The 14,723-nt window shown below is 50.3% G+C and overlaps 1 protein-coding gene across 1 annotated transcript; it reads right to left on the bottom strand.

The window, feature by feature from the left end:
• Positions 1-236: 236 nt before the first annotated feature.
• Tle7 (TLE family member 7) lies at positions 237-11,671 on the bottom strand. The gene is made up of 10 exons (XM_057754415.1): positions 11,504-11,671; positions 2,903-3,012; positions 2,766-2,788; positions 2,536-2,594; positions 1,997-2,209; positions 1,678-1,919; positions 1,334-1,475; positions 1,036-1,189; positions 621-694; positions 237-341 (listed from the first exon to the last, which is right to left on the bottom strand). The coding sequence occupies exons 1-10, from the start codon at positions 11,669-11,671 to the stop codon at positions 237-239; spliced, it is 1,290 nt and encodes a 429-aa protein (XP_057610398.1).
• Positions 11,672-14,723: the final 3,052 nt, after the last annotated feature.

Raw genomic sequence — 14,723 nt, 5'->3', positions numbered from 1 at the left:
TTATTAATTATAAAGTCATATCTCATAAAGACCTGCCAAACAGTTATCAACGAGTGGGGATGTAAAAAAAATACAATAAAGGAAAAGCCCCCAAGCCATATACTCAAAGCCTGGGAGTACAGCCAGCCAATCATAGCTGAAGTAGAGGGAAGCAGGTGTTGGAGATGTCCGGCACTGTGAGGTAACACAGTCTGATCGCTTTGGTTCTTCCCTGGCAGGGCCATACCCCACAACCTTCAATACAAGAGCTGGTATACTATGGCACTTTCCTTGGAGCCTGTGACCAGATACTGACTATCCGAGGATATGTCACAACACAGGATGTCATAGCACTCCTCTGTCTAGAAAAGAAAGGTAAGGACCATGAATGGTTGGGGCTTGAGTCAGACGGGAGGACTTCACGTTTCAAGATCTATGTAGACTCAAGGCTTCACTGGGTCATGGACAAAGCTCAAAGTGAAGACCATGGGTTCACAGGATCAGTCCTTAATCCCTGCCACTATAAACTGTCATCTCAGTGGTATCTTCCAGTTCTCTCTGGGACCCATCAAGTAGGGATCTGGGGCCACAAGCGCTGAGTGTTTTGGTCTATACACCTCCACCCCTCACCATCCCCATACCTGGAACAACCTTCGGAGAGAAGGCGCCTCTAAACAATGGATCGTGCTATCCAGCGTGGCCACAAAATGAGTCCCTGGCAAACGGAAGAACAGAGTGAGAAATCAGAAATTGAGCCTGTGTTCTCATTCCACTATCTTCAAGTAGACTAGGGAGAGAGCAACTACCTTCTCTGCCTCAGTTTCCCTAACCTTATAAAAATCAGGCCCATGTTATCTGCTGCCGCCAGAACCACAGCCAGGACATGGTGATCTATCCCTGAACAAGGGGCCCACGGGATGTGACTACTGCCACTTCTGTCTGCCTGGACCTTCAGGCTTCATTCTATATGGAAGTCTTTGTGGTCAAGAGTAGCTTAAGGAAAGTGGGGGCAGGGAGAAAGTAGGAACTCATGGGGCCACCTGGCTTCTAACTCACCACAAGAGGCAAACTTGAGGTTGTGGTGTTGTGAGTATCTCTGGACAACAGCTTTGTACTTCTCCTCCCGGTGCACGTGCAGGATGGCAATGTCACTCATCTTCAAGCCCGCCAGCACCCACTCCTCACTGGGGTCATGGGTAATGCTAAGGATCTGTGGGAAGTTTGTGTCCGTGCTCAAAATCGTCAGTGCCCTCATTTAAGCCCTGGCCTCAGATTTACCCTCAGCATCCCCCTGCCTACACCCAAGCCCCCACCCTGGCGTTGAACTTGGTCCTGAAGGCAACCAAGCAGGCACCTCATGGCATAAGTTGTGTTGCTGAATCTTCTGGTAGCTCCTCATGTCCCATGAATACAGGACGGTATCTTCACCACCTGTCCAGAACTTAAAGCCTGTGATGTCCACGCAGCGGGACCCATAGGGAGGAACTTCATGCTTCCTGGGGAGAAAACAACTGAGGTCTTTAGCAAGGTTTGCTCCCCGGCCCCGAATGTGGAAGAGTTAGGAATGTACAGAGTTGGAAAGTACCTAGATGTCCCTTCCAGGCTGTTTAGCATAGCCCTACTGCCAAGAAGGCAAAGTGGGGTCTCATTCTCAAGTCCTTCCCAAGACACCCGAGTGGTTCTGGAGAGAGGTCCTACCTGATCAAGATTTGGTTCTGCACATCCCAAATCTCCACGAATCCTTCGAAAGAAGCCAAGCAGATGTGCGCATCAGAGGAGAGGGCCAAGGAGTAGCATATGGGGCCTGTGGAGGCCATCTGCGCCCTGATTTGGGGTGTGGGAGCCAGGTCCCAGAGAGTAAGAGCCTGGGCTATTCCCCCTGTGATCAGGCTCTGCTCATCAGGGAACAGCTTGCAGGTAAGCACACGGTTCTGAGGGTCCTGGGGAAGAACACAAGCTATCAATACACTTGGCAGTGCTGAGGACAGAGGCCCTGGTTGACTTCTCTAAACCTCACCTGAAAGTCCAGCTGGGCCTGAGGTGCTCTGTCTGAGGCATGCAACGCGTCTTCATCCCACACCCGGATGTAGCCAGTGCCACATGTGTACACGTGGCGCGGAGCACGGCTAACGGCAATAGCATTCACTCGCCTCCCATGGTGAAGAGTGCCAACCCTCCAGGAACCGTATGGGGACTTCTGTGTGACTACGGCCTCATCTGGAATTGGAGGCTGGGGAGATGACAGGACCTGTCAACCATGACAGAGGCCCGCTCTGCCCCTACTCCCCAAATTTCTAAGCTTGGTTCGGGGGTCCCCAAATCACATCTCTTGTAGAAGTGACTCTGTGGTTAAAGGTCCTATTTATCAAAATGGCAGAACAAGGAGAGTAGCCTCATGAAGAAGATGCTATCCCAGGTCACCCCAGAGAAGGGAATAGGGGTGTGCAAACCATTTCTCCATCGAGGGGTGTGCAAACACACCACTTCTCCATTGGAGGGTAGGCGGGAAAGAAAGATGATGTCTAGGTGATTAAAACGTAACATTAAGGTACTTACAATGGCTTTGAGGAGTGACCAGACTTCTCTGTTGGGCAAGGACGAAGACCAGAACTGGCCTGCAGGGAGACAGCCACACCCACCGGTCATGGACCAAGTGTTACCGTATCAGTCACAAGGTCAGAAGGAGAGCTGCTCTCTTACACCAAACCTGGTACCTCACCCACCATCTGGGCTCCAGCTTGGGTCGCCCCCCACTTCCCAACCACACTGTTAGGGCCTGTACTTACCAGCTGTAGCTCCTGGTTGAGAGCTGAGACAGAGAAGAAAGACGGAGGACATGGCATGAAGGGCGGAACTTTGTGTTGAACCCTCTCTGCCCAGGACAGTCCATCACCCTGCCCACTTTCGCTCATGACAGCCTTACCCTGAGCTGGTTCCTCCTTCTGGTTCTGCTTCTGAGAACCGCATGTGCTGAAGCCCAGATGTGTCCTGGGCCTGGGGATGCCACCGCTGCTGGGTCATACTGTGCATTTCCTGATAAACGGGGTTACGCTGCATTGAGGGACATGGGGGCAGCTGGGTCTTTCCCTGTGCACTGTCCATCTGGTGGTGTTCTTGTTGCCATTGATGAGAAAAAATACCAGAGCTTCCTGGCATCTTCTTTATCGTGTCTGTTTCATCATAAATCCTGAGTATCCTGAATGAGTCCTCTTTTTCTTCACTCATGTTCTTGGGTCAATCAAGTGAATGAACCATCTGGCTCTAGGGACACAGCAACCAGATCCTGGGTTCCCGGTTCATCCTGATCTCCTGTACTATGAAAGAGAACAGAAAAGGGCTGGGAAACAGCTCCATTGCAAGTGCTTATTGCACCAGTATGAGAACCTGAGTGCAGATTCCCAGCCTCCATGTACAGACTCAAGCATGTATCTGCAATGCTCATGCTAGGCCAGTGGAAGCAGGGGACTCCTGGGGCTTGTTGGCCAGCCGTACAACCTGAATTGGTAAACTCCAGGTTTAGTGAGAGACCCTGTCTCAAAAAAAAAAAAAAATCAATTCATTGAAAATAAGGAGACAGGCCAGAGAGATGGCCCCACAAGCCTGAGAGCTCGACCTCAGTCCTCAAACCTGTGTAAAGGTCCAGATGTGGTAGCACACATCTGTAATCTCAGTACTTCTTTCTACAACAAGAATGGAAGCAGAGACAGAATTATCCAGATGTCTGAAGACCAGCTGTCCTGGAGCACACAGTATAGCAACAGACACAGAGAGACCCTGCCTTAAAATAAGGTGGAAGCAGAGAACCAACTCCTGAGAAGCTGTCCTCTGGCCTCCACGTGTGCTCTGTGGTGTGTGCACACTCGTATTCATGTGACAGGCACACACGCTCACCCCAAAAAAAGTGGAGATTGTTTGAGGAAGACAGCTGACATCAACCTTTGACCCACACATGCATGTACACACATACACACACTTCCACACACAGGAACACACACACGCACACACACACATACATACATACACACACGCGCACACGCGCGCACACACACACAGAGGGATATCTCATCCAATGACAATGAGGAAGAGCTTGGGACCATGCACTCTAATGTAAGACGCTCTGTTTGGGGAGAACAGGAGGCAGAGTGAGAAGACTTGGCCTGGCAGTGATTGACGTGTGCTGCACCCTGCGACAATGCTAACATGAGAACAGATTCACGTCTGCGGGTTGTGCAGCACTGTAGGAGGCCAGTAGCAAATGATACACAGGGGACAGGGTACTCCGCTGCAGCCTGTGCAGGGGAAATGGTGAATTTAAGACAGGCTGGAGCCCTCCTTAGAAAGATTCCATTCCAATCTATCCAACAGCTAGCCCTAGAAATGTCCCTGGGTGGAAACCCCAGGTTTTTCTATTAAGAGGACCTAACAGAAACCTCAAAGACATAGATAGCCATGGAGGGAGAATCTTCGTTTCAGAAAATGGTTTTGACAGTCAAGCTCACTCAATGGCACCCATTAAAGTCTCCAGCAGGACTTCAGCAGAAATCCAGCAGCCTGACAATGGTTAGTTGTATATTTGGCCCTGAACTAAATCCTTTACATGGAAGATCTAATTTTTTCCTTGCCACCACATGCTCTATATTTATGGCTGTTGGTTGATTGCTGGTTTGGGGTGCAGCAGATCAAACCCCGGGCCTTCCTTCTACATGCTAGGCAAGCGCTCTATCACTGAGCTGAACTCCCAGCCTTTCTGAACCATTTTATAAATGTTGTTTTGAGACAAATTCTTGTTCTGCAGCCCAGCCTGGCTTCAAACTTCTGACTATGGTCCTGCCTCAGCATCCCAAAGGCTAGGGCACATTTCATAGATTAATAAGCCAAGCCCAGAGCAAGTGGGCCCCAGGTCCCAGGTCGAGTGGCTAGAAAGAACAGAGCTGCTCCCAGTGGGCTCTCCCTTCTTATCGCCCACTAGAAGGAAGAAGGCAATACCCACCGTAAGAGCCAAGGCACATACTCTGACCTAGCACCCCTACATTCACAAAGCTGTCCTGTAGACACAATCAGAAATAGACAAAACGACATGCGTGCAAGCTGAAGCAAAACCCAAGCACCACGGGGAAGACTGGTGATGTATATAGCACATCCTCACAGAGAAAGAGTGCACAGTAGTTAAAATCACTGACATGGACCGATTCAGGGCATGCTATTAGAGGGGGGAGTTACAAAGCTCAGAATAATGTTCAAAATGCATTAACTTTGTATAAGAAAGGATGGAAATTAGAATTTATTTTCATGTGTGTACAGGAGATTAAGAAGAATAGCTGTGTTTCCAATATAGAAACTGGAAAATGGGAACGAGGAACAGTCACAAGACCCGATACTGCTTTTCCTTCTTTGGGGACATTTCAACCTATGTTAGAAACTCTTGAACCAGGAGCCAAATTTTCATCTCCCCCAAAGCACAGCCCCCATGATTCCTAATTAGTTCTGTCATTTGTTCACTTAACACGTTTTCTCTGGGAGGCATCAGGCTTCCTTTAACTAGGGACACCCAGGCTAGTTCAGCCCTGGTGAGAATCAGCAATGGGGTACAGGCCTCTGCACCTAGAAGAATGAGCATTCCAGATAAGTGAGGGCCCTGCTACAACGTCCTCCTATGGAGGTCGAGTAAAGCCTAAAGACAATGAAATTCCTTAACTGGGGCTTCTGACTTCAAGTTAACCAGATTTTCACCATCAAGGTAAGGCAAGGCTTTTGAAGGTACAATTCTCGGGCTCCCCTCTCCTCTCCAAGAGTAGGAAACTCTGCACTCACAAATAATCTCGGGCAGGAAACTCACCTCAGAAGTCAGGTCGAAGCCTAGAGATTAAAAGTGGAGGGTGAAGACCCAGCTAGGCTTGGATCCCCCCTTCCACACCCGGGGAGGTGAGGAGGGGGAGGAGGGAAAGAGTCGTCTGAAGTAAACACCGGGCCTAATACTGAAGCCCTGGGTAAGAACCCGGTCAGGTGTTTGGATCCTGAAGGGCTGGTCAACATCAGGGTGTGGCTACACACGTGCTGAGCTCCTGTGTCTCTGAGTGGAGAACAAGGCAGGAATCTCTCCATATAAGTTCAGCAGATAGAGTGAGAAACTTCAGGGGGATAAACCTGTGGTTTCAGCCGACCTAGAAGAGTCAGTATCTGGTCAAAAGGCATTTGTGGTTAAATTCTCACCTCCAGATGAATTCCCTTTGCGCCCAGGGCAGATCTTCAGTAAGCTGAAAACGGGGAGTTAGGGAAAGTGGGTGGCATTCCCTCTCCTTCTCCCTGGTCTGGCTTTGTGCCTTTCATCTTTTACCCGGTTTCTGAAATTAACCACTCAAGAAGCCTTGCATTTCTGTGACTGTCTTGTCTAGGGATTCTTGAATTTGAGCATCCCATGGAGTCCTCCAGAGGGCTTGATGAGAATACCCCTCAGATGTTCTGATTCAAGGGCTCAGGTGCTGAGAATCTGTGCTTCTAAGAGGGTGGTTGGCGATGAAGACCGTGGTTAGGAGAAATGGTTGTGGCAGTGGGGATGACAGAAAAACTGGTGATGTTGGGATGAGAGCAGTGATGGAGATGGTCTTGGGGATGAGGAGGGGAGGGGAGAGGGAGGGGGATTCGGCAGAGGTGAGGTGGGTAGTGATATTATAGATGGGGATGATGTTACTGTAGTAGTGGTGGTGGTAATGGTTGTAAAACTGGTTGGTGGTAATGAGAGTGGTAATGCCATTGTAGTTTTGGCAACAATGGTGGCAATGTGGTGGTGGTGATGGTGACAACCGTGGTGACAGGGTAGTGAGCGTACTGATGTTAGGTGCTGCTGCTGCTGTTGGTTGGAGCACCATGTTTGAGAAGCTCCGTACAACTCTTCCGTCCTCTGGTTCCTTCCCACGGGAGGACAGTTGTGGGTGAGTCTGGATACTTCTCTCGTTCCTGATTCTGCTGCCTGCCTGTCCTCTCTCCTCACTAAATTCTCTACTCTGGTTCCTTCTTCATCCCTTGATCTTCTTTTGAAGCAAAAACTCTGAAAAGGCTGCTGCTTAGAAGTCCCTTGCCTCCCGTCCCTAAAATCTTGTCTATTCCTCTTGTTCCCTTCTCGTTGTCCCCAAGACTTCTGAAGTTATCTGTCACCTTCATCACCCAGATGCCCTGGCCTGGTATTTAAGACGCACCCACATCTGCTCTCCTCCTGCTTTCCTGTTTCTGCCACACCTGACCCACGGTTTAGTGAGCAGCCTGTTCCCCCCTCAGGCTTTGCCCATGCTTGTCCTTCATCTGGGAATGATGTTCCTACTCACTTGTGTGTCAACAGATGCCCCCCTGCACTCTGAGCCAAGTGTGTGCCGTGAGCCAGAAACCAGGCCAAAGCCAAGCCCACGTCCTTGAAGAACTCCTGCATAAAAGGGGGGGGGGGCAGTGCCTGTGGTCAGTGCAGCCCTTGGAGGAAAGAACTTCTAGAAAGAGCTGCTGCATTTCCCATAAAGTGGTGCCCTGTTTATCACAGCCTGTTGCGTAGCCACCCAGGTGGGAGCTTCACATTAATCCATGTTCTAACACAATCCACCTTGTGATGAATTATCATGTATTGATTCTCACAGGAAACACAAGGTGCAGCAAACAGGGCCTGGGTTTGTCCCCAGTTTGGAACCATAAGAATTAATGGGGAGAGGGGGTCAGAATCCCACAAATTCTTGTCTAAGACCAGAATACAAATCCTAGTCCTGGCGGCTATTTTTAATGTTGTAAGAAGTATTTCATATGAGTCTTTTTCTATCAAATACTGTAAAACTTGTGTTTAGGACAAAGAACTCAAATCTTTTTCTGTTTGTTTTGTTTTTAAGACAGGGTCTCACTCTGTAGTCCTGTTTGGCCTGGCGGACCTTGTACTCAAGAGATTCACTTGCCTGTTTCCTTAGTGTATACAGAGGCATAGGAAGGGAGGAGCCTAGCGAATCTGGTCAGTTTCAGAGGCTTCTGAAACTTTTTGGTCTGTCTGCTTCCTGAGGGTCTTTTGTTTTCATATTTTGTTTGTTTGCGATTTTTGTTTGGTTTTGGTTTTTTGAGTCAGGATTTCTATGGATGTAGATCTGGCCATCCTGGAACTCTCTCTGTAGACCAGGCTGTTCTGGAACTTACTCTGTAAATCAGGCTTTCCTGAATTATCTTTTTATTGATTCTCATAGAAAACACACAGTAAACCAAACAGGACCTGGGTTTGTCCCCAATTTGGAACCTTACAAATTAATGGGGGGGGGGGGGTCAGAATTCCAAAGTCTTGTCCAGAACCCTTCAAATATCTTTCAATAAGAAGGGTAATGATAGCCAGGTGTGGTGGCACACACCTTTAATCCCAGCACTCAGGAAGCAGAGGCAAGCGAATCTCTGAGTTCAAGACTCAAAATTCCCTAAGGAGATCAGGTTGGCCTCTGCCTACTCAGGGCTGGGATTAAAGGTTTATCTCCTTACCTTCTAAGACAGTTAGGCTGATATTTTAATTCCCCCACCAGGTAAAAAAGTTTTATTTACACGAAGATTCTGCTACAGTTTCAGATTAAAGCGAGTGATTCCCTCCCCACTTCATCTCCTCTGCACTGTTTCAAACTCAGTCTCTGAAGAGCTGAGACCAGAGTCCAGGCCATGGGAAAAAGACACAGATGGTCACTGCAGCATTAGAATAAAAATCACATGCACTTCCTGGCTTGGGGTTCTTGCTCTTCCAAGCACACCCTCTTGATCACAAGTAAAGTCTTGTCTCATTGAGGCATTTCTGTTGGAGTGATGATCAAGTTATGCCCCTGGGCTTATTTCTAACAATGTGTTTGGGTGTTTTGCCTGCATGTATGTCTACGAACCATATGTGTGCAGTGTCCAGAGGCCAGAAGAGGGCATCAGATCCTCTGGCACTGGTGTTACAAATGGTTGTGAGCATCCATGTGGGTGATGGGAATCAAGACCAAGTCCTCTCTAGAAGAGAGCAGTCAGTGCTCTCAGCCACTGAGCTATCTCTTCACCACCTCCCATATGACTTTTTAAAATATTTGAAAGAGCCTTACTGAGCCATAGGAGTTCCTTCTACGTTCTTCATATATGGCCGTGTATGTATGTGTGTGTGTGAGCGTATGCGCTTCTCCCCCTGGTTGCCCTCTTTTCAAATGTCCCAGTTCAGTATTCAGACCTCCCCCTCTGTTCCTAGACTATCTCAGTGACTGCCGGTTCCGTTCTTAGCAATCCAGGATCCTACTCAAGTGCACAGCAGCCACCCTATCCCGTTTGCTGGCGCCACATGCCCTCACGCATGCTCCTTCCTCCATCCCCCACAGCTGCGTGAAGACTAACCCTACATCCAGCACTTCTGGGTTTGTGATTGCGGTCAACTTCAGCTCCTCCTGGAACCTCTGTTTCCTGACACAGAAGCTTCTCTACAGGGTAGCCATGAGAGATGACTGAACAGTTGACAGAGCTTCATGATCCAGAATCTTTGTCCTCCCTAGAAATCCTGACAGCAAAGCCACGCTCGCTGGACCATAGGGGACCTCCCCGACACCAGCTCTGTCTCTCTGAGCCCCAAGTGAATATGTGTTTATTTGGAATCTAGCATTGCTAAAGCTCTCACTGATCTAGGGCCCTTGCCCTCTTTCCTCGCCTATCCACTCAAAAGCAAGCCAACTCTTCCTCCAGAAGCAGAAGTTTGATTGCGCCTCTTCCAGTCTTAGGAAAGCTGTCTATGGTTAGCTCCATTTTCAGATGGGGAAACTGAGGTTCGGGCTAATAGCTGCAGTGATGAAAAGTTGTAAGACTGGAAAACGATGGTCGTTGTTCAACGCTGTGCCGTCGCAGAATTGTATAGAGTTAAAATGGTGGGTTTCGTGATGATTATGTATTTTACAAGAAAAAAAAGCAATAAGGAGTTAAAGGCCTGTAAGTCCCCATACCGTGAGCCTTCTTCCTCTCCAGCCAGTGAATTCCAGGTAGTTTGGCCTGTGGTTTCTTACCTTTGTGATCCTAGGAGGGCCAGTCAGCTGTAGATGGCCCCTGCCCAGGGAATATAGGCAAATGAAGTTTGCGGAGGTGAAGGTGCACCCTGGCTGATGGGTCAGCCACCTGTGTGACATTAGAATCAAGGACATTGGCCTGCAGACCTTCATTGGAGTCTCCGTTCTCTGGTGGACAAGTGCAGCCCAGCTCAAATCTAATTTCCAGTCATAGGGTCCCTGAGGCTGCTGTGCAGTTTACTAGAGGGCTATGCTCAGAGCATTACCCCCCTCCACTTCTATCCCTGACTCCGGGAGCTTCTCTTTCAACATGGTGCTGCCGAGAGGGTCACCTAGACACTTGCTGATGAAAATGTATAAACAATAATATCCACAGGTACCAAACACTCCTCTCTTCCTAGTACACTGTGTGAACGCCTGCAGTTCCAAGATCAGAGGGCAGAGGGCAGTAAAGAGTAAGCTGAGGCCACAGAATTGGGGGGGGGGGCTCAAAGGAGAGGTGACTTTTGCTCTGAGCAGTGTGGAGGAGGAACCTTCTAGAAGGAAGGGATGACATTGGGTCAGGCCACTCCTCACTATTCATCTGGTCCTTTGATGTCACAGGGAACCCCTAACTCTCCCATCCTTATCGAGTCACCGGTCAGAGATGCATTATGATGATGGCCGCCTCTCACACAAAGTCCTTACTCACTCCCTGAGACTGAACACTTGCATTCCAAATCCTACTGACTGATTTCTGTTCAGAATTCTCCTTTTTCTTCCTAAGGACTTTTGAGCTAAGCTTTGAGCTGTCACAGTCAGGGCCTTGGGGTGACACTCCTCATCACAGCTCTTCCAACAGTGAGCTCCTCCAACTGAGAGCTGTTTCATTACCGGACTTCTTTAAAGGCAATGTGGTGGGCTAACGGGTGTGCTCCCTCTCTGCCACCCCCGCAGCCCTCTGGTCTTGCCATCTTCTCGGTCTCCCCCCGTAGGAGAGAGACCTCAGGGGATATTTTGCTGCCACCACCTCAGTCCCAACAGCTCCGGGGTCCTGGATCTGAGGCAGTTGTTAAAGGACTTTTCCTCAGGTTCAGAGCAGAGAAAGAGCCTTCGTGTGGCCGAGGGGACCTGGTAGCCACACGCGGGTAATTTGGTCACTTGCTCCCCGCCATGCTGGAAGTGCCCAGGCGAGTTGCGCTGCCTCCTTTTGGCAGCAGAAGCGGAAGACAATTCCTAATGGCTGCTGTGCCCTTCCTCCTCCCCGTGCAGGGTACTCCAAACCCCCACACAGGGTTCATGTCCCTGTCCCCTTGCACCACGACACCAGCAGCAGGCCGGTACAGCCCTGCGCGAGGCCCTCCAGGAATGGCGGGAACTGTGCAGCTGGTGCATGCAGCTCTCGCCTGCTCTGGGAGGAGCCCTCGGAGGCTCCCGCCTTGGTGACGAATGGGCTGCCCCAGCCCGGGTGTTGGGGTGGGGAGGTAGAGGCTGGAGGACACGCCAGGGTCGTCGACAGAAGAGTTTCTTACCGTGACTGGCTGCGAGTCTCTGGGGGCACCTGGGGGCCGCCGCAGGAGACACTTGGTGCAGTGTGCAGGTGAGGAAGGCTTCCTGGAGGCTGGGCTTGGACGGAGGGTGGGTGGGATTTCCGCGCCCGAAAAGGGGTGGGAGCCGCACCTCAGGAACATGGTAGCCATTTGAAGACCCGCCCTGCTGCGGTGGATGAAACTGGAGCAGGAAGTGGCGCCCTGATCTCCACAAACAAAAGAGTAGGCTGATGGTTCCCACCTACCCTTCCGGTTCAGGCCTTCGCGGGGAGCCCCCAGGAGGCCTGGAAGGTGCTCTACCTGTGGGGAGCCACCTCATCTGTAGTGTGTGGGACTAAAGGAAGCAGGGAACTTCCCAACCCTGTGGCTGCATGCTTCTCCCCGAAAAGGCCAAGACCGGCTCATCTCCCGTTGTCCGATTCTTGACTAATCGGAAGGGGTTGGCAGACATTCTGAAATAGAACGGAATGCTCTCCTCAGTTCCTGGTCAGGCCAGACAACAACAGACAAAAGTGGAGAGAATTCAATGTCTTTCCAGAAGCTCTTCTCGGACTCATTATGCCCAGGTGTTTTCTGAGGGTGACAAGTTTGGGCAGGAGGGCACCCTGTGCCCCCGAGACAGATGTTCTGATCCAGACTGAAGGGAAAAGATTGTTACAGACGTCCAGCTGTGCCCAGAGCTCCAGATGAGAAATGTTACAGCGTCGGAACAAGAGTCTCTGGGGCTGAGGCTCCCGCGGTCATTGGAAGGCATCACCGGACTAGGGCAGATGTGGCTGGGGTACCTTCCTAGTGGTAGCTGATCGAGCAGGGCAGGGACAAAAGAGAAGATCTTGACTAGGTACTGTGGGCAAGGCTTATTGCTGGGAAATTCAACATTCTAGAGAAACTACTGTGTGTGACATATAAACCAGCCCAGGAATCCCACAGCTTTATCTCTATCTGAAAGCAAGCTGACTAAGGACCAGATTGGGTTATCCTCTCCTGAGCTGGGCCCTGGACCATAAGAGGTCAATGGGACTTAGTCTCTATCCTGACCAGCTGCCCTGTTTCACAGATCTATCCTGGCCAGTTTTATGACAACTTGACACAAGCTAGAGTCATCTGAGAGGAGGGAGCCTCAACTGAGAAAATGCCTCCATATGGCCAGGCTGTAGGCAAGCCTGTAGGGCATTTTCTTAATTAGTGATTGATGTGGGAGGACCAAGTCTATTGTGGGTGGGGCCACTCCTGGGGTGGTGATCCTGAGTTCTATAAGAAAGCAGACAGAGCAAGCCAGTAAGCAGCACCCCTCCATGGCTTCTGCATCAGCTCCTGTCTCTGGGGTCCTGCCCTGTTTGACTTTCTGTCCCAACTTCCCTCAGTGATGGACTGTGACCCGCAAGTGTAAATGGATTAAGTCCTTTCCTTCCCCAAATTGCTTTTGGTTATAGTGTTTCATCATAGCAATAGTAACCATAGCTGAGATCTCAACACAGAAAAACTCCAAAGACATCATGCAGAAGGTCACAGAATCGAGAAAGGGCTGCTGGGGAAAGGAGGTCTCGCTTTTAACAAAGACACCCTCAGGTATCTGGAATAAACACCTGGTCAGTGTCCGGGCTGAGTGGGCCCTAAGAAGTTTCCATTTGCTTTACAGGAGACTTCTTGTCCCATGCCCCTACCCCCCACCCTTCGACATACAGGACATTCTACCAGCCACCACAGAAAATCGTGTGTCATCCACTTAGGACCCCGCGTGGCCTCAGGAAGATGAGATGCCTGGCCCTGTCAGCCCCTGACCCTCTCAGAGTCAGCTCTGCACACAGGTCAAACCACTGAGATGGGACTGAGGTGGGAGAGAACTACCGAGAAGGTTTGAGAGAACAAGGGGGAAGGTCTGTAAAGGAGGAGGAAGGGCAGAGGTGGAGAGGTGATGCTCACAGAGAAAGAAGGTGGGGAAGGTGAGGCACACGAGGGTGGCCTGAGCATCAGGCCCCTGTAACCTCATGAGAGTCCAGAAGACAACATCTCCAGTTATCTGGTCTCTTCAAAAGGGTTTGTTTGCCTCTTGGGGGATGCTCAGCTATGGATGGGGCAGAAGCAGTCTGCTCTCATTAGTGAGCCCTACACGCTTGCTCATTGCCCCCAGGTACCCTAAAGCCTGGGTCTATTTGATATTTGATTCCAAGCTCCTAAGTCCAAGTGTCTGTTTCAATGAAGTGCGGGTGATGACCCTATCAAGCCTCTATCACGGAGCACTGAAGCACTCGAACAGAGGGCAAATGAGAAAAGCACAGCTCTCTTCCCCTATGGAGCCTAGCTGCAAACTCTGGACGGTCGCCCTGCGTTGGTACCCTCTAAGGATTCTGCTTTCTCATGGGATGTCTCCCAGACAAATTTATTCTCCATGTGACCTTGGCAGCCCATCTCTGGGTCCTCTGCTCTATCAGGCAAGTGTGTGCCCTACAGCATGTGGTCTAAACTTTCCTGGATATGAGGTGATGGGCCACAGGGATATCCTGTAGAGCCAAGTTTGGGCTATCTAGGAGAGCCTGACCAGGACTATGGATGTGGGAGGAATGGGGTCATCCCTAAGATCTGCCTCATAGGTACAGTTTTGTGTTTCTCTAGGGGTCATATCACACAAGTTGTAACTCTGCTCCCATTAACCCCATCTTCACCTAGATCCTGAGGGTTAAGGAAGGGATGAAAGAAGGGTGCTGGGCAGAAGGCCACTGAGCAGCAGAGCCCCAGGGGGAAGAGAGGAGGCTGCCTCTGCTGGAAGTGTCCCCTCCATGCCCACAGCCTGTGGGCATGTGTGAGAGCATGTTCTGGGCAGGTCCTCCGTCTGTGAGGGTGTTTCAGTTGTTTGTGCAGGTGTGTGAGAACAGACTGTGCTGTGCAGATAGGTGACTGTGAGACAGAAAGCACACAGGACATACCTTCCCTGTTAGTCATGTGTATTTTGTCCCCAGACCTACCCATGGAGATGTTCAAGTGTGAGCCTTCTATGCATGCATTTGAACATGCTGGAAGCTTCCCCACGGTCAGAACTCTCCCTTTAGATGAGTAGGCAAGGTAACCTACTTGGGGCAGAGGAAGCTAGGGAGGCATACTGCTGCCCTTGGTGGCTCTGGATTGAGGCAGAGAGCGAGCCTTGTACCTAAAGCACACCCACTGTGTCTGCTCAGAACTGCAGAGGACCATTCTCCACACAGGT

Source organism: Chionomys nivalis, chromosome 21 (assembly GCF_950005125.1).
Source record: "Chionomys nivalis chromosome 21, mChiNiv1.1, whole genome shotgun sequence".
NCBI classification, from domain to species: domain Eukaryota; kingdom Metazoa; phylum Chordata; class Mammalia; order Rodentia; family Cricetidae; genus Chionomys; species Chionomys nivalis.
Note: the sequence above shows the minus strand (reverse complement) of the source record. Positions and strands in the feature narration are given on the sequence as shown.